The sequence below is a fragment of the Carassius auratus genome, chromosome 35, assembly GCF_003368295.1.
Source record: "Carassius auratus strain Wakin chromosome 35, ASM336829v1, whole genome shotgun sequence".
Lineage (NCBI taxonomy): Eukaryota > Metazoa > Chordata > Actinopteri > Cypriniformes > Cyprinidae > Carassius > Carassius auratus.
Window position 1 is genome coordinate 10,573,138 of NC_039277.1, and position 20,410 is coordinate 10,593,547.

Consider the following 20,410-nt stretch of genomic DNA (forward strand, 5'->3'; position numbering starts at 1 on the left):
ATGTTATGTATATGTTAAAAAGCAGAAACACGTTTTAATTATATTACTATAATTATTATTATATTACTATAACTATAAACAGATTAACTAATAACAAATAGATACTTTATCAACATTTTTATAAATTAATTAATATTACTAATCATTAGTAGTGTATTTGTTATTAATAATAATAATAATCAGCTTTTTGGCATAATAAATAAACATTTAATAATTGTAATTATTTGTTAATTATGCCAAATTTTATTTAGCCATAATACAGGAACAAAACTTGTATGTGTAATTTATATAGGTTAGCATGAAACAATGTGTAGTGGTACTATTACATAAAATCTTTTTTTTTTTTTTTTCAGTCCGTATGAGCTGTCTAGGGCCTAAAGTACTAACAGACCAGACATTTAATTTACTGAGAGTTATGTTACAGTAGTATAGTAGGCCTGATTAAAGAAAAAAGGGAGGGCAAAGTGTGATGTCACAGAAGTTGATCTTTCTTTCTTTCTTTCTTTTCTTTTAAACGCCATACCAGCTTCTAAGGCTATATTCATGGCGAGAATAAGATACAACCAATCAAAGGAAGGCTATAAAAGATGTTTTACATTTATTTCCTCTAGAAATCTTAGGACCATGTTCGGATTCACTTGATTAAAAATTTTTCCAAAAGTATCAACGGAATAAAAAAGGTTTCTCACAGGGGCAGATGTAATACAATCTAGAAGGATATGTTTAATGGACAATGAATTCTGACAAAATGAACATTTTGGAGGATTTTCTCCTAAGAGTAAAAATTTATGTGTAATTTTTGAATGTCCTATTCTACATCGTGTATAGATGACTTGATTCCAACGATTCTCAAAACAGAGGTTAAGTTTTTTCTTCACATCAGGATTTATTTCATGCAACTTATTATTTAGACATTGATCCCATTCTGATTGCCATTTATTTCTGATGTATTCATTTATCGTTTGTTTTAAGTCTGTAAAAGGTATAAAACTATTTACTAATTCTGCGGATAGTGCTTCTTTTGCTGCACTGTCTGCTTTCTCATTTCCAGCAATTCCTGAGTGTCCAGGTACCCAGCAAAAGTAGATGCTAAAAGCCTTTGATTTGAGCATTGATAATTTAACGAAGATCTTGACTACTGTTGGATGATCAGTTTTCAAACTTTCCAGTGAATCCAGGCATGATTTTGAGTCAGTCATTATTAAGAATTTCTTTTGTGAAGAAGTTTCAATAAATTTTAATGCCAGCATGCAATAAAGCATTTGCTTCTGCAGTGAAGATTGAACTTTGATCTGGAATACGTATACCTTGATGTACTTCATTCGTTGCAAAAGCTGCCGCTACCTGGTTTCCAGATTTGGATCCATCTGTGTATATTAGAGTATACTGAGGATACATATCTCTTATTTCTAAAAATTGTAGCTGATAATCATTTGGATGTGTTTCCGATTTTTGATTCTTTGATAAATCCAACAAAATAAAGGGTTTTTTGATATCCCAAGGGGGTTTGTTCCAAGATGTTTAAATCTACTTTGAGATTTTCCAGATGAGGTTTTATACGTAGACCAAATGGACGAATATGATTTGGTTTTCTTTCATACATTATTGAATACTGGACTGTAAAAACTGCCGGATGTGCTGGATTTCCTTTATTTGTTTTTAATTTGATTGCATATTGTAAGGCCAACTTTAATCGTCTGTTTTCCAAGGAAGGTTCATTGGCTTCTACATATAAACTTTGAATTGGTGATGTTCTATATGCTCCCAAAGCTAATCGTATGCCTTGATGATGTATAGTATCCAATGCTTGTCAGAAGTTGATCTGCCTATGTGCACTGTGACTGGCAGTAAGGTTCTGCCTGTGTTTAGGACACCAGTCAGTGCCTCCCACGGCAAGATCACATGATAACTGCCACTTTTTTTCTCTCAGTCAGTCTCCCTCTTACATTCTCCCCAGCTATTTACAGCGAAGGTCACTCCGCTCACGAGTGCAGACGCAGCTGGTTAGAAACTGACTTTTCATCACACACCACTGCTGACTGGCGCAGAGGACAGGAAGATGGAGAATGCCAGTATGCACAAGGGAAACAAATACAGGAAGAGAGATCTGCATTCCTTTTCCGTTACATAAACTTACATAAATCATATTCAGACATGACATTTATTCTAACACAGATCTATCCATAATATACTAGATCTTAAGACTAACATGTAAAATAAAACTTATTGTAACCCAATTACATAACACTTTACAAAAGTAACAACTGTAAGCTACAAACACGCGGAACCCTACAAGCGATCAATGTGTTAACTATGCATTTCATCTTTGGGATGTTGTGCATGGCATTGTTGGTTGACCCAGGCAGAGGTTCTGTATTATTGACTAAGGTAATAATGCTCTTCAGGTTCAGCGTGACACAGGTTGGATTGGCTTTCGGTCACCCGCTGAATAATTTAAGACTTTCTGTGGCATGACTAGAAAACTAGTTACATGCTTGCGGGATCCATTAACAAGCTCATAATGGAGCATTGTGAACAGGAACATCAACTCACCTAAGTTACTGAACACCTGTTTATTTATAACATTCTTGAGATCCAGCAGAAATGTGTCTCATTTTGAAATTATATATGTGTGGCGAGTGGGGCGGGGCCGAGAGGCGTGGGAACGAGGAGTGAGGCCAGGTGTAGTGATTGGAGATGAGCTACACCTGCGCCCCACCGCCAGTATCGAGTCCCACGTAGGAGATAGAAGGATATAAAACTGGAGTGACGACCGTGAAGGACGAGAGAGGACCAGGCCTGGGATATTATTTTATGTTTGCTTTTTATTTGTGCGCGTCAGTCGCCGTGAGGGGCTGACGCGCTGCTTTGTGTTTATTTTTGATTATTAAAATGTTTTTGATTGTGCGCCGGTTCCCGCCTCCTTCCCGATGTATGTGGAGTTTCATATCGTTACAATATGCATCATGATGCTTCTATTGACTATGGTGGTCTTGATCTCCAAGTTCAGGTGGAAATTTCAGGATAAGAGATGCTTGAAGCTATGCTGAGAGGAAATTAAAAAAGATTAACTGTGCAGAGGGAGGATGGGTGGTTCCCATGTCTCAGTAAGAGGGGAGTATTAAATGTTCTGCCTCTGGGGTAATCATTTGTGTTGTGTCCTCCTTATATTCCCTCTGACAGAGCAGAGATCTGACCAAACACACACATATAGAGCTCCGCCGTGCAGGATCAAAGTGACACAGCTGCTAAAAATATTGAAATACTGCCACTCATTACAGCTGGAGCATGTCACTTTTTACAGAGTTAATTTATCTCCTCTTAACCCAACTTAATATGCAGGGAGTAAGCCATCTGTGGGTTGATCTCCCTGGAAATTGTAAACACTGTGGCACCTTTATGATTGCTCAGTTTAATTCACATGTCATTTATACCACTTGGGTTAATCTGAATTTAATCTTCAGCATGTACCTGTCCTTTCCTGTTCACGCCGATGATTCCAGATGTGGCTTCGTGGGGTGCAGTCACAAAAATGGTCTCTCCGCTGATTCGGTTCATGTAGATGCAGGTGCCCGTCTCCAGGTCATACAGATGAATGTAACCGTATTTAGTGATGAGAAATACAACGTCCTGTTTGGAGCTGATCTGTGTGACAAGAAATATGTTGGTGGTCAGTTCAAATCTGGATCAATTTACATTAGTGTTTGGAATATTTTGTTTGTTTAAAAGAATTATCTTATGCTTAAAAGGCTCAATTAATTTAATAAAAAAAACACACAGCAAAAATGAAATATTGTGAATTATCAGTACTATTACATTTTTTTTTTTTGAATATATTTTATAATGCAATTTCTTCCTGATATCAAAGCTGAATACATTATTCCCGTCACATGATCCTTCAGAAATCATTCTAATATGCTGATTTGCTGCTCAAGAAACATTTCTTGTTATCAATGTTAAAAACAGTTGTGCGGCTTAATATAATATTTTTTTCAGGATTCTTTGATGAAAATTAAGTTCAAAAGAGCAGCATTTATTTGAAAAGATCGGACAAACAGTAAAGGAGGGAGGAAGAAACTAAGTAATGTCTCTTTCACTGGATAACAGTCCAAGAAACCCCATACCTGCATGGCAACGGGGAAGTCATTCTGTGCTTCTGGAGGGAAGAACACATCCACAGCTTTCTTGGTGAATGGCTGGTTGCCGGTCGGTGGTGTTCCCACTTCAATAATGTGAAGCTGAACAATTAATTATTTTGTTAATTTCATGTTGTGAAGTAATGCACACAAAATAATGCAAGTATAAGTGACAAATTAAGAAATCATCAATAATTAGCTCAATAATAAAATAAACAAAAGATAATGTAGTTTAATAATATTATGAACATACCTCTGAAACTAAAACTAGCAAGCAACATGGCATCTTCCTCAAAAACTGTAGTTAACACCCCAAAAAAAACTTTCCAGACCACTTCCTCTCTTATTTAGACAACCGTGTTTGGAATACTGCTAGTTTACGCCTCTTTGCTTAATATAAAATGTTTCTAGTTAATGCAATTAAATGTGACAAAAACCATCTGGAAATGCACCTTTCCTCCTGCTTGACCTCGCACAGCAAAACAGAAGAGTGTGGATTCTTCTGCATTTCCCTCCATTTTGAACTGGCCAAAGGCAGCAGCGTGACCCTCGATAGGCTGAGACACCTTCCTGTCAACGGAGTATAGCTGCATGGCACCAACAACTCTGTTTTGCTGTAACAAGAAACATAATACTTGAGCGATTTGGAAAAATAGCCTTGATTCATTTGACTGAAAGAAAGACGGTTAAAGACATAAGGATATAAAATACTACTACAGTTAATTATAAATATATAATGAATAATAAAGGAAATAAGTTATAGAAAACAAATTAAAATAAAGAAACGGTTAATAAAAATGTAAAGGAACAGGAAGAAATGAACTAAACAAGATCTCTACTTAAGCACAAGTGTGTCTAGAACAAGAGCAATAGTGTGTATAATTCTAGACCAGAAATCCAGAATGATTATTTCAAATGCTTATGGCACCTGAGCAGAAATGCCAATGAGCAGCAGCCACTTCTGCTTGGCATCGGTGCGGTAGTTGATGATTTGACACCCGGCCAGGCTGGAATGTCTGTCAAACACTTTGACCGGCTGAGAGTCTCCCTCCATGCTCCAATGATAGACTGCATTATCGGTCACCAGGGCAAGACTGTTAAGAGAGATCCACTTCCAGAAAGTGACGTCATCAGTCATGGTGTGGGCTTTCACCTTACTCTTCATCTCGATGTTAAAGATCTGAAGGGTTTTGGCAGCTGAGAGGAAATAAAGAGTAGAAACCGTTTTACATTTACACACATAAAACAATTGAATTAGATTACAAAGACATCAGGGTAGAAATATTGTCAGTCATGGCTGGAAGTGCATCAGGCAAGCCCACCTTGACAGCTCATTCAGCAGTTATGACAAATGAAGCAAAGCAATCAAAAAGCGGTCTAGAGATCATTTGTGCAAGGAACAATTTAGACTACTGAAATCAAACACCGGAGACTGATTTCGTCTCAGCACGAGGCTTAGTGTACACTGTGACTTGCGAATAATGCGTGTTATGGGAAAGGAAAACTTGGCGGCAACTCACCTGAATAACTTCCAACCCAGTATTTATACAAACACTAATCTTTCTGCAGGCTCCAGTTAATCTGAACTTTGAGAATCACTACAATTAAGACAATGTTTGCAGTATAATATAAAGGTTTCTGAAGTCGACATGAAATGCACGCACTTTTACTTTTACAACATGGTTTGAAAGCTGAACCAGCTTTTGAGGAGGCCATTTGACCAGGATGTGGAGGCTAAAAGTCAAGTTCACTGAAACGTTATAGGTCATTTTCTCCGTGCTGGCATTACTGAAGTGGAGATTAAACGGAAGTAGTGACAGATTGTTTCTTCCGTATTATGATACACATCTTAGAGACACGGATAGGGCAGGGACAGGTTTTACTCGTCGGTTGTTGATTGGATTGTAAGATGTGGTCATTCCACTTAAAAATGGAGGAAGAACTGAATGCCAGCTTGAAAGAACAGGTTTAAGTGGCCTATGATTAGAAAAGTGCTGCATTTGTCAGAGATAAGTATGCAATTTTCACAGAAAGACTGAGTTTGATCAAGGTTACAAAAAAACATAAACATGCATGAATCATTCACACTAAGACCAATAACATGCATTTGGAACATAGATTGGGTAAATTTTAATTTCACGCCGAATAAATGCTTTAAATTCTTAGAAGAACTAGTCTGAGATTACAGGCTGTTGTGAAGCTGATTACTGCAGAGGTCAGAATTTAGTCTATATGCATTATCAGAAGCATTAATGACTATTTTCAATGATTATGAAACCTGACAAAACCACTTTTCAGGCCTGTGTGGATAGATTCCCATACAACCTAACACTCTAACAAATGTGGGAGCCAGAGCAGAGCAAAGTAAAAAAAAAAGGGATAGAAGGGAATCCACATTCAAAGCTCTCTCAACATAATGAGAGTTAGAATCCTACTTAAATGTATCTACCTTAATATAGAGTGCCAGCCCAACAAAGCTCCAACTTAAGACCTTAATTAACTGGTTCATCTCCATTTATATGCAGTGTGAACAAGGGCTAAAAAAGCAGGACTGAGCAAGTCAAGATTACATCATTTTGAAATATTGCTCAGTAAATGTGCGGGGTTCATACAGGATATTGTCACAATCAAGCAATCGATTAAAAGCTAATCTAATTTTAAACCGCGACAGTGACCGTTCTGGCACTCCAATACAAGCCATTCGCTGCTCATTTTTCTCTATGGAAAAAGCAAAGCAAACTGGTTTGAGGTTACAAATAAAGTTTGTTCAATCAGAAAATCTGATTTATTATTCATTGCCACCCAGGACACCAGACTAAAAAAAAAAAAAAAAAATCTTTCCAACTTGAGACATATATACAGTCACAAAGAATTGTTTATTACACAGAATCTGTGCCAATACCATGGACCACAACTGTTAGCATCACTTAGACTTTGAGTTTATATTTGCTCCTTCTCAATGCATCCTAAAAATGCTGTCATATGTCCTGCACACATCCAGTCTATTTTTCTTCATTAGTAGCATGTAGTTATATAGGAGGTGTTGAATTTTATTTTTTAGCTCCATGCTATTTTATACTCATCATTTAGACAGGTTAAGTAAAAATACGAATATTCCATATAGCCCATATATTCAGCAATACGCTCCTCTTTATAGTTATCTTATCCAGCCGACTAATGAGCTTATGGACACCGAATGGTTATTCTGAGGTTAACAAATGTTATGTGTCAGTGTTTACATGCTTTACAAGTTTTCTGCAGTTTGAACTGAATAAGCGATTGCATGAGACATTTCAGTAAGTTTTACTGTAGGCTATCTTATAATATACATACAGCACCTTTTGAAGTTTATTTCGTACTACTGCAATAAAGAGAAAGAATGATGGGTTCATGTGCTTCTTGAACTGAGACTGGACAGCAAGTGCGCTACAAATAATATGAAGTTCACGCATTAACAAAACGCGGCATATAGACTAAAGATCTTGATAACAAGAAGCCATATTAGTATCGATTATAAACGAGAATTGTTACGATATTGCTAATGTCCACACAGTTGGAAGCTTTACCTGTTGTAGTTTTTTCAAGTTTTCCAATATAAAATATACACTGTTTTTCTGCACTTTTACTTCACACATCACCATCATTTTCAATCTCTTTTATGTCGCCACAATTGGAGCTGCTTTTTCAGGTGTGGTCAGCAGTGATGAGGACTGTTTTTCAACTAAAAAGTTGATGTGCATCATCTCAGTTTATGACATTCACAAATAATGAATTCAAAACAATCATGAAAAAAGGCATCACATACAAGTTTTTAAATCATTTTTGGTTGGAAATTTTGACTCTTCTAGGCACAGTCTGGTGCCCTGCCACCAAATAACATCATTTAACATAACAACTACAATTAATAACAAGCTAAGAATTGGAGAGATTACTATCTATACTAGAGCCTTCTATAAAGCATGACAAATCTTTCAACTCTACACAGGCATTGAGTTTATTGTAAAAGCATATTAATTCCAACATCAACTAAGACACTCACACAGCATTAGTTACAGAGTTGCTATCTAAACACAAGCTGCATAGTGATAAAAAAACCTAATGGACTATGAACTACCACAAGAATCATAAATCTACGAGGATACCTTTACCCGGGTACATTCACACGGACTTGAAATTTATATGGAGATGCTTGATGTTAAGATTACATAGTGAGGATGGGGAAAATGACTCAATATGGTAAGCATTTAAAATTATAACAATTACAATTAAACAAGAAGAAAAGCAAATGTATGGCCAACAATATTTCAAACCCCAGAAAGAGGGGTTCACATCAACATGATGTGAACATTCAATTATGAATTTTGTGAAAGTTAAATCCTGTTTAGCCAAAGTGGGTTAATTATGTGGTACATTGTTGGCTAAACAATCTTAATCTATGTAAACAATAATAGAGGGATGCCAGGACATGTTTGCTTTACATTGCCTACTTTGCCCTTGATTTGTATGGGGCCTAAGTCCGAACCTTGAGGCACACCTCTCCTATATTTACAACAGCAATACTGATGATTTTTAAACTGTCATTGTTCTCATAACAAATTCACTAGAATCAAGATCAGAATTTTTTTTTCATGCTCATGTCATCAATTTATAAATAATTATTTGCCAAAATGGCAGGAACAATGTGTAGCCTAAGGTATAATTTATAAAATATTCTGGCTTTGAAGTGGAGGCTCTAGAAACACCAACACAAGGTTAAGCAATGAGGCCAAACAACTGTACATAATGTTCATTTTAGAAACAGGATTATAACTTTCACAAATCATTGTACCAAAATGTTAACTCACCGTCTGCATACACATGAGAAAGCAGCAACAAAAAAGGAAACAAAACAAAAAGACAAAGCAATTATGGCTGCATAACAGAAAATACAAAACACATATCATGTTACTGTAAGCTAAGATGTAGCCTAAAATGAGGATAATGCAAAAAAACATATGCTATAGAAATAGGTCTAGTATAATTTAAACTAAAAAGGAACTCTGTGTGATTGAATGAAGTTAAGAAAACACACTTAATTTCTAGTTTAAACGACAATGGATTGGATCAGTTCTATAATTCAGTTCAGCTAAAAATTCAGTATTCATTACAATTAGGTTAATATGAGTATCCCTGGAACTATTAATTTATATAACCTACCTTTAAGTGCGATGACTTTGCTCGCAGGGTTCATGATGGCACTATCTGCAGAGATGGGCCTGCGGATGGGAGTGTTTGGGTCTGCCATGTCGATGATCACCACCTGTGCCTGTTCTCCAACCTTCTCCCGGATACAGATGAACTTATCAGACTCCATTGTTAGGGTGCTGAACCCGATGTTGGATGGGTTGATCCCCAAATTTTGGAGCTGGGAAAAAGAGAAAAGTTTGATTTGCTTTAATTTTAATCAATGTATTATATACCAATGTCATTTCAATCTTCACAAATCTTAAATCTAAATCTTAAAACTTCAAAGGGGTAATGCTTCCTAAATGATATCAGGTTTCTCTTTGACGCTGTGAACCTTTCTAAGAATTGATCTTAAGAAAAATCAATGACTATGTGTTCCACACTACAGGTTAAAATGGATCTGAGGCATAATTTACAAGGGATACAACCAGACCAAACAGTAAAAGCAAAGAACTGTTCCAATTTGAACTTTCTTTTGTTATCATAAAGTTTAAGCAGTAGCAGTGTCTGTTACAATAAGATCAGCATTTCAATAACAGTAATTAAAAAAAAAAAAAAAAAAAAAAAAGCCACGGAACCAGCAAAACCTCTCTTTCCTGAACCAAGTGAGCCAAGCATGTAACTTTGCTGTCTGAAAAGGCCTTGAAGGAATTTATCTCAGGGACACAAAAAGAACAGATACAAGAAAGACTTCATTTTTAAACAAGACGTTGTACTGAGAACTTTGTTCCAGAATCACAGACAACTAGCAATCATTAATATGTATCTAACTATTTTGATATTTTCAGTCAATACTGATTTAAAAGTCCCTGATTTAAAAGACACATTTGGCATTTTGCCAAAAACACTTTTCAACACAATTCAATGAAAATGTTAAAAGTGCTGTTTTTTCACCCCAGTAATTTCCAGTGAATATTATATTGAACTGGTTCAAAAGTTTAAAAATGATAAAGTTTATAAAATATGTACAAAAAAAAATTAACGGTTGTAATTTGTATAGACTATTTGTACAAATTTGATGTTGCTAATAATTTCCATATTTCCAATTTCCAATAATTTTTGTGAGAAGAACCCAATTTTGGACATTCTGGCGGTGATTGTAAGAATGGTAAATGCATGTTGATGTCATGTATTAATGTCTTTTTTAATAACACATGCCTATTTTCCGATGGTTCTCTTTCTTTTTGGCATTTTGACCAGGCTCTTGTCTTCATGACAACAATATCTATACTTCAAAAATGGACACGCCACGCAGCTGAGACGCTTGCGCCACGCATCCAGTGTGTCGCCGGCCTAAGTGTTTTGTTTTTGCGGAGCTCCCTCTGAGGCTGCGTGAGATGGAGCAGCTTACACTCTGCAGCAGTGGCTTGTTCACACACAGCTTCAGCTAATGGCAGGGCAAAACATCTAGTTTTGGTGTCATGAGAAGTTATATTCATACTGTAAGTGCAACAAGTCTTTTGCATGTGAAAGTAGAAACATGTTTCAGATGAAACCTCTGCGCTGATTATAACGTGCGCATTAACTTTACTCATGAAATGTGTGTGTAGGTCCAACAATATACTCCATGATGTCATTGCTCGTGGCCACCGGACTCTTAGGCAGTTAGGAGCAGCAGGCAGTGCAATATATGTGCAATCTTTTATTTTTGTTATCACTGTGGCCATTTGACTTATAGCAGTGGCCAGTGTTTGCTATACATGGAGTTATTTGTGATGGCTCGTCACTATATCAATACTGACCACCACAAATAGATATCGGTCAATTATAGACAAAAATAAAAGCCAGTGGGATAACATCTCAGCAGCACCACACCAGCTGCCTTAGAAGTCTGAGTCACCAAAGACTCAGTCGGAAATACTGACCCTGAGACTGAGAATAAGATCTGCACTTCCCCACAGGAAAACAGTGATCTGCACATTAATAAATGCTGATCTTCATACAGTAAATTAGTTTAATTCCAATTCTATGATTCACACCATATGACTAAGCATCACATGTAGATAAAAAAATGCAGTGACATCAAATCTGCAAAGAGACTTATATTTGAAATGGGTTCAGAGAGGAGCAGAGGAGGAGGATTTAGTGTAGGAGACATCTTGACTTCAGGCATTTTCAACTAAACTGACAGCTGCTTCTGTATCGACTCTTTTAATACCAAGTCAGATGGCTAAAAGGGTGAAGTTGTAGCTTTATTTCTGATGAGAGCAGCCAAAACCCAGTCACCAGACAGATCTCAAATACCAGAGGCGGCAGTCAGGTTAGCAACACTGACATATAAACAATCACGATTCCAATGCACAGTCTGCCAGCAACCGCACAATACGAATTACAGAGATCAGAGCTGACAGCTTCAGGGATGAGAAGTCTTGGACTTATATAACAGCACTTACAGCACTAAATAATGCTGGACAGGGGGAGAGTCCACTGTGACATTCAGCAGTCAGTGTTCAGCAGTTAGTTGCCAAGGAGTTCCAAGCTATGCAGCAAAGCCAACTCCACTTTACAAATGTTTTTGCATTGCATTTTGGTCTCAAAGAGCAAAGCTGACTTAAACCTGACTTGATAGTACAAGGAAGAATATAAGGGACAAATTAGTCAGATGCCATTATAATTGTGAAATTATAATGCTTAACACAAAGTCATGCAACTACAAAAACACATCTTCGGAAAAACACTTCTTTGGACTACACTTTTGATGGTTTTAGTATTTTTTTTTTTTTTTTTTTTTTTTGCATTTGACAGCCCATGTTCCCCACACACTTTTATTGTATGGAGGAAAACTGTGTGAAACCACGTCTGAACTTCTGCTTTTGTGTTCTACAGAAGAATGAATTGCATTCGGGTTTGAGATGACGGGAAGGTTAGTAAATTATTACCATTTTCGAAATAGAGGTTGTAGGTTAAATAACAAACATTGCTGACTAATTATTGAGAAGGGTGGCAAGGACTTTTTTTTTATTACATTAATTTGCTAATTACTAAACTAAGAGACTACAAATATTAGACAGTGAACACCCAAAGTATTTCAATGCTGGTTAGGTCTTAGCTCTTAGGTCTTATCAAAGACCAGGAAGGAACAGGAAGCAACTTTTCTAGGAAGAACTCAACGGAATCAGCAGCACCTTTCTCAATGGGGAGCGGACGTCGGCACACCCGAAGCCACACCCACATTCCTTTTTTCCTGCTGCACAGAAAGCCACATCATCACTAGCTACTAACAGACAATTGTGAAATAAGAGGAAATAAAAAAAAATGAAATTGGGCCAATTCTGAGTTTGTATTCACACAGACAGGATAAATTATTCACAGAAATATAAAATGAGAAATCAGAACACAAATAACAAAATCATAAAAAAAAAACATTGTTACTGAGAGAAGAGTAACCTGCTCATACACATTTCTGTGACCTTTATTACTGCATCTCATAGATGACATCACACATGATGACATCACTGCCGAGCAGGCCATTCCGATTGGCTGAAGGGAAACCCTGCCCCTGTTAGCTCTCACAAGGTACAGAGAGACACTGAAACAAGTATAAGGGAAAAAGCTCTCACTGCCGTAGCAGCATCAGCCTTAGGCCAAGCGTGATTCATCCACAGCATGTAACTGCTGCTTGCTTCAGTGTCGTCTCAGACATGCCCAGAAACAAACCCTATTTCCCAACAGAGAGCCTGTTCGGCTTGAGAAACATCAACTCGAAAAGAGCGGGCCAGTTTCTTCCTGGATTTCTGTGGATATCTCTGGTCTGTGCAAGGAGGATGTGATATCAGTTCATTGTGTGTATAAATATATATAAATTAAATTAAATGTATGCATTTAGCAGACGCTTTTATCCTAAGCGACTAACATTGCATTAAGGCTAACAATTTTTCCTAACATGTGTTCCCTGGGATATATATGTATGTGTGTGTGTGTTCATTGATATTGTATTCTTTGATCTTGTCCAATTCAATGAGTTGTATGATTTTTTTTTTATGATATAATTATAACATTTTTGTTTTGTGAAGAAATTCTTACAACCAGACACTGTAGCATGCAAACTGTAATAATCAAGCAGATCAAGCATTGACAATCTCTCCTCTGTCTGCTGTGTATTTGACTTCCCATTTTAGACTGTTTATTTTACAGTGGTTAGATAAAGATCAGTGCTGTGAACTTCACCAGTGAGTAAGCAAACTACAGGCAACATACAAGAGATGATGGCATAAACAACAGATGAAGAAATGAAAGGCAACCATTAGCTGAACCAGCATTAGCATATTGCTTCACAACACTCACAGTACATGCTACCATTAAACATTAAACATTCCCCCTGCTGGCACTTTCACTGACTATCACCTGCCCAGAAAAGTAACAAGAGCATTGTTAAGATAGTCCATGTGACAGGGTCAGAACGCTCTCGGATTTCATGAAAAATATCTTAATTTGTGTTCCGAAGATGAACAAAGGGTTTTGGGTTATGGGTTTTGAACGACATGAGGGTGAGTAATTAATAGGGATGCATCGATCCCATACTCGGAAAATGCCAGGATCGGAGCCGATACAGATCCTGGCATTTTCTGCGGATCAGGTATCGGACAGACGAGACCGATCCAAATCTGATATTGTGCGCATACTATTCTGTTTTATTGTTGAGCCACACGGAAGGCACAAAAACATTATAAAGCACCAAAACATTTTAAAGAACATATTTCAAGTGTTCTGAAGCTGTTTCATAGTTCAATGTGAGGTACAGATTAATAATGAAGTGATTAAATTCAAGTTGACAAACTCTTCTCTCCACTGCAGCAGTTTGTCATCCTCCATTTAGTATTCAAACAGCGTGTCGCGTTCAGTTACTACAGTCAAAACAATGAGACTCTTTTTAAGAGCACACAGTAACGGAGGTTTAAAACTGTTCAAAGAAAAGGCTCATTAAACTAACTCACAGATTTAATAGACTACAAATCAAGATCTCTTCCCTTTGTACTAGCGATGTCTGGTTCGTGAATGAATCGTTTGATTTTAGTGAACCAGTTCACCAAATAGGACTGAATTTTTGAACCGGTTCGCGTCTCCAGTAGGGGTGCACGATAAATATCGTCTGATATTTAATGCGCATCTTGTCAGTAAAGCCGGTTCTCTAATCAGCAGTAAATTCCATCAGGTGTGTGATTTCACATAGAACCGCTGTTATACACAGAGATGTTGTGACTGACTAGCTGCACAATTAAACGCTGATAATGAACGTGGATTAGTCAGTTAACAACAGCTCTGTGTAGTAACAGCTGCTCTATGTGAAATCACACACCTGATGGAATTTACCGGTGATTAGAGAACCGGCTTTACTGACGAGATGTGCATTAATTATCGCACAATATTTATCGCGCACCCCTAGTCTCCAGTTAGCATTATACACAATTTATTAACTTTTTTAACGTGGCCAACACTCCCTCCGAGTCGAAATAAACCAATATCGCGGAGTAATTCATTTACTCAAACAGTACACTGAGTGAACCGCTTTGAAGAGAGAACTGAAGATGAATACGAGCCGAGCAGCTTTCTATGGCCCCATTTACACTGCATGGTTCAAGTGACCCAAATCTGATTTTTTGCTCTCATGTGGCACAGATCGGATATGACCGGTGTACGTGTAAGCAGGAAAAAAACGCATGGATTCCGATGTTCTCAGATCGGATTCAGGCCTCATTCATATGTGTTAATAAATCGGATATGAATCAGATACTTGCATTGGCGTGTGCCATGTAAGCAGACAAATCGGATATTCCCCAGTAAATGCGAGCCATACGTCATTAAAAAAGTGACGTCAACTCAGGTGGACACCGCCAACTGAGATCACATGACTTATTATAGGCGTGATGGAGGACGAAGGATACACACAGTGGAGCAATGCCGAGGTTTCATGTCTTGTCAGTCTTTGGGGCGAAGAGATGAGGCAAAAATGCAGGGTTGTTACAGAAATAAAGGGCTCTCCTTTTTTTCTCCGGCATACGAGACCAATGTTTTGCTGATTTTTTTGTTGCTGCTCCCCGACCCTTGACTAATTTAAATCGCGGATTAATTGCACAGCTCAAAAAAGTTTTGACAGGTCAGCGAGAGAGAGAGTGCGAGCGAGAGAGCGCGAGAGAGCGAGAGATTTGATTAGATTTCATTTCGCAATATATATCGTAGAAAAATAAAATATTGCAATGTCATTTTTCCCAATATCGTGCAGCCCTACTGTATAATTTTATTTACATCTGCATCCATTGTATTTTGTGCTGTTTTACTTCTTTTTCCGGGTCAGAACGTCTACGTTTGGTAGTTTCAGCAGTGTATAGTGTAAATGCAAAAATCGGATACAGGACACTTTTAAAAGATGATGTAAGCAGGTCGTCAAAAAAAATCGGATATAGTCAGAAAATCGGATTTGGGCATCAAGACCTGCAGTGTAAATGCAGCCAAAAAATGTGCATAAGCGCTCTGTTTCACTCTATATTGGCGCTTTCAGTATTATAATATTTCTGCTAAATCAAAGATTATTAATAGTCTTTCTTTTTCTGTTCTATCTATGATATGTTGCTGCCTTTATTACTGTGCTATAGATTTAAAAGAAACGTCTTTTAGATTTCTATATAAATATATGTACTTGTTTTTTCATGAAAGTATTTTACAACAATACAAAGAGCAATGTGTTACATTTAGACTTATTAACTTTTATTTGTAAATCAAATATTTCAATAGATTTGATAAAATTATAGTGCTCCTGTGATTTTTCTAGAATCTACAGTATCATTTGCTGCTTAATTATCTACCAATCTAGTTTATAATAATATTTTTGTAATCGTTTATGATAACATATTTTTTTCATTTGTTATTTTTCATACAAATTAAGTTTTCTATATGTAGTAGATTGTGATTAACTCAAAAGAATGATGATCAGGTCAACACAGAGAAGTATAGAAATTCTACATTGAATAAAAAAAACTGATCGTATCGGCACACTCTCAGAATTTTCGGTATCGGATCGGATCTGAAAAAATGGTATCGTTGCACCCCTAGTAATTGATGACAGAATTTTCATTTTTTAGTTAACTATTCCTATTTTAACTATATAACTATTTTAACCCAGTTAAAACTCGAGCGGTTGTTCTGTTATGCTGACCTACACTACTTTTGAAGTGTTCATGCATTTAGCACATTTCTATGGCTGAGCTTTGCTTCCACAAATCTGGGCGAGTGAGAGAAACGTTTAATACTTGAAGTGTCAAGTGCCTCTCTGGGTCTGTGAAGATAAATTCAGCACATCGTTTAGATTCATGACTTTTTAAAGCTGTCAGCACATTCTTCTCTCCAACCACCCATGCCCATTTAACCCTCTTCCTTCTCCGTCCAGGGAAAAATGGCATCTTGCTCAGCATAAAACCCTGATCGCAGGAGGCTTCGGGGAAGGATATACAATTTGCTGAGGCTTGCACTGCAATGTCACCATCCTCCATAACAGGAAGTCAGGACCCATTGTGCAGAAAGCTAAATAAACATATTAAAAACTCTGACCATATGACCATAGGTGACAAGTGACCAGCCTAGCAGGTTCAGCACGGCCAGCAGAGCAGGAAAGGGAAAAAGAAAAAAGGAACAAGCACAAAATGCTCTCTGCAAAGAAATCCAAGTTCATTCAGCGCTGAGAAGCTCAAAATGTATAATGGATCTCCATCCACACGAGATAGTCATGTGTGATCAGCAGGGTAGAGTTCAAAGATCAAATGCATTCATAGGGCCTCAAGGTAACGTATTAAACAGCATGACATAAAACAAACGAAACCCATCTGCAGATCATCTGACTTGATCTGTATCATGCTTATGTTACTTTTAAAACCAGAGTAATTTACTTAAGTTATCTGCAATGAAATCAATGCACTACAGGTTTTCAGAAACAACTATCTTGCTCCGCTAATATACATAACTAACATGCAGCCAGCATCCAATGCAAAACATAATACAGGCCTGCTGTCTTTGTATACTCAAATCATCTTGTAAATTATAATACGGTAAACCTAAATGATGTACATGGAAACAAGAGTCACTTATGGTGGTTATAGACAGCAGTTTTATAAATGTACCTTTCATTATTCTATCCATTTTGCCTTAAAGGTTTCAGAACCAAAATAAAGCAGCACTACAATGTGAATCAGACATCATGAGCAAGTTTTGTCTTAATAATACGGTCTTCCACGTACCATTTACAGCATTATGCCACTGATTCCTATTGTACCCTGACCATAACCTGGCACTTCACTGGAAAAGTGCTGTGCTACATTTGCATTTCATTAATTTAAAATACCACCAGAGGGCTTCAGGCTCTTTTTGGTCCATTATGCTCTTTACTTTTGCACTACTCTAGGATCAGTATCCCAAAATCTAACAAACTTTGACAGGATATACAAGTAAATATGGCATGCCTGACCTAAAAAATTATACGGTAACCCTTAACATTCAGTACAAAAAGACATTAACAGACAGTCTGCAGACTCTCTCAATCTATAAAACTCTAATCTAATTTGCAATGTTATTTCAGTATTATTCATAGACTACTGTAGTTTATTAACATTTAAAATTAGCTTTTCCATTTAAATTTTACATTTTAGCAATTGTTTAACATTTTTGTCATGTGCTGTTTTAAATATTTATATTTAGCTTCAATTTATTTTATTTCAGTTGTAGATTAAGTCATTTTAGTACTTAGGCAGCACTTCTACTTTTCATTTTAAGATATTAAGATTTAGGCTTTATTTTTTTCCATTTTATTTTATTTCAGCTTTATATCAATCAACAGAAACTATTTTAATAGTGTTAGTTTTATGTAACAATAACAAAACTGATTGGCTTACTAAATGTAACTTGCAAGAAAATGTTCAATCAGTCAGCCTAAACAAATTCCTGTTTGATATCAGTTTGATACTACAATTATATTGAAATAAAGAATGAATAAAATAGCTAAGTTTGCAACAATACTGACATCCTCGTGTGTTTAAATGGATGTTTTTAGTCCACAATAAGCTGTGATGTGGACAAAGTGTCACTTTACAGGCCTGACACTGGGCAAATATGATGTTTAACAACAGATAACTGATTCAGCACTACCTATATTTGCCATAATATGAACCGTTTCAAGGACAATACAACAATACAAGCAACAATACACTAAAAAAAACTCAAAACGTCCATGATTATTTTCAAGACAAGATGCATTAAATGGTGACCAAAATGAGTTACACCAAGTCCTAAAAGCCTTTAAGCTAACTGAGAGCCTCAAACTAAATAGAGAAGAAAGTGAAAGCAATGAGTTCAGTGCAAATAAAAAAATTGCAGAGGCATCATGGGATCATACATGCGTCTATAGGTGGGGCGATTTTACACCTGCTACCTGAAGCAGGTAATCTCGACACCTCAATCACAAATCTGTTTTATTATAATAGCACCGAGAATAGGGAATAAAACCAAACTGAATACCTTCTGTCATTTATAGTGATTCAATTAAAGAAATAAAGACTATTTATTCTAAATTTTCCTCTGATATTTCTAATACAAAGACACAACCTGAGGCAAAGACAGCTGACAAGTGTTGATAAGCTCTGTGACTACAAATCTCAATATTCTCGAAACAATCTGTTCAATTTTTCAGCCATCAATATTTTTCAAGTTAACGTTACATTATAATTTCAATACAATGCCTTTAAATCCGTGTAACTTGACCAAACCCTCTAAATGTTTGAACAATTATGCTTGAAAATGCTGTCTGGGGAGTCAGCTCGCTTAGTTTTATTTGTGACACAACCAGAATCTCTATTATTCAGCTGGTTAACACCGACAGTAGCTAAGCTAACTCCCCTGCTACTACTACTAGTGCTGCTGATGGGGGTCATATACACCGGGGAAGGGGTACTACAACTGCTTTTTTGAAAACACACTATAAACTCATAAAAAAATAAAGGAGACACTCATTTGAAGATGTTTTAAAGCGCTTACCTGCAGGTGCTCCTGGAATCTGATGGGCAGGATTTGAGCCATGACGACGGTGGTTCCTCTTCGCTTTGCTCTCTAAATCCTGCTATTATTTCTGCCCAACCTAAACTACTCCAGAGCCGGGAATGAATGGAGGTGGTCTTGTGTTTTTCTGGGGGGGAGGGGGGCAGATGAACCGGGAATGTTAGCTTACTCTAGCCGCCCGCTGAATGTAAATGAGGCGCTTCAACTCCAGAATGTCAACCGCCGCTGCGAGGAACTCTAGAAAGCTACAATGGCGGCGGAACCAGTCCGGTGGAGAAATGCACCGGAAAGAGACGTACACATCATTGGAGGCGGAGGGATACGGGTACTGTGTGGAAGAGGGATTTTAGTTCGTTTGACAACAAACTTTCACTACCTAGATGCAACATGGCTATAAATATATTGCAAATGTGTTATAAGTATATTTGAATATGGGAGAAAATAACAACATCAGCTTGAGCGTAAAGGCTGAGGGTACTAGTTCTTTGCGAATCGCCCTTTGCGTTTTTGCCACATCATTCGTCCTCGTGAATTGACGTCAGTTCCGACCTTATTTCATGTTTCCTTTGTAACGTATATTGTAGACAGGGGCATTTCTACTCCGTCGGTATTGGAGAACTGTACTTTGAGTTTTGTCGGTGTAACGTTGGTATTGGTAATGTTTTGATTGTCTGTTGATAGGAAAATGCAGCACTGAGTCGTTTGCAAGCGGCAAATGCTGGTGTTGAGCTTAATAAAGATATTCTTCGTGGTTAGCAAACGATAGGATACATGTGCAGGTTTGGTTTCAGTTGATAAAAAATAAATCGCTATTGTTATTTGTGTTCAGTAAGCTCTCCGAATGATTCAATGGCTGAGAGCTGTTAAGACTCATTTGAACTGATTCGCGATCCATTTCTGACTCGTTTGACCCATAGACATGTCTATGGTTTGACCAGTTTATAGAAAAGAGCCGATTCAAACGAATGATGGCCAAATCGGTTAGCACTACTTTGAGAAAATAATGCTGGAGC

At 37.1% G+C, this 20,410-nt stretch overlaps 1 protein-coding gene across 2 annotated transcripts in view; it reads right to left on the bottom strand.

Moving 5' to 3' along the window:
* LOC113054353 (clathrin heavy chain 1-like) overlaps nucleotides 1-19,680 on the bottom strand; it is a 38,282-nt gene extending 18,602 nt beyond the window's left edge. The window contains exons 1-7 of one of the 2 annotated variants that reach the window (XM_026219859.1): nucleotides 19,377-19,680; nucleotides 9,333-9,540; nucleotides 8,981-8,983; nucleotides 5,065-5,333; nucleotides 4,589-4,750; nucleotides 4,125-4,238; nucleotides 3,472-3,645 (exon numbers count right to left, since the gene is read on the bottom strand). In XM_026219859.1, the coding sequence (XP_026075644.1) occupies nucleotides 3,472-3,645; nucleotides 4,125-4,238; nucleotides 4,589-4,750; nucleotides 5,065-5,333; nucleotides 8,981-8,983; nucleotides 9,333-9,540; nucleotides 19,377-19,418 (972 nt within the window). In that variant the 5' untranslated portion in view covers nucleotides 19,419-19,680. The remainder of the gene's footprint in view (nucleotides 1-3,471; nucleotides 3,646-4,124; nucleotides 4,239-4,588; nucleotides 4,751-5,064; nucleotides 5,334-8,980; nucleotides 8,984-9,332; nucleotides 9,541-19,376) is intronic. The other variant, XM_026219860.1, reaches the window with a different exon arrangement.
* Nucleotides 19,681-20,410: the final 730 nt, after the last annotated feature.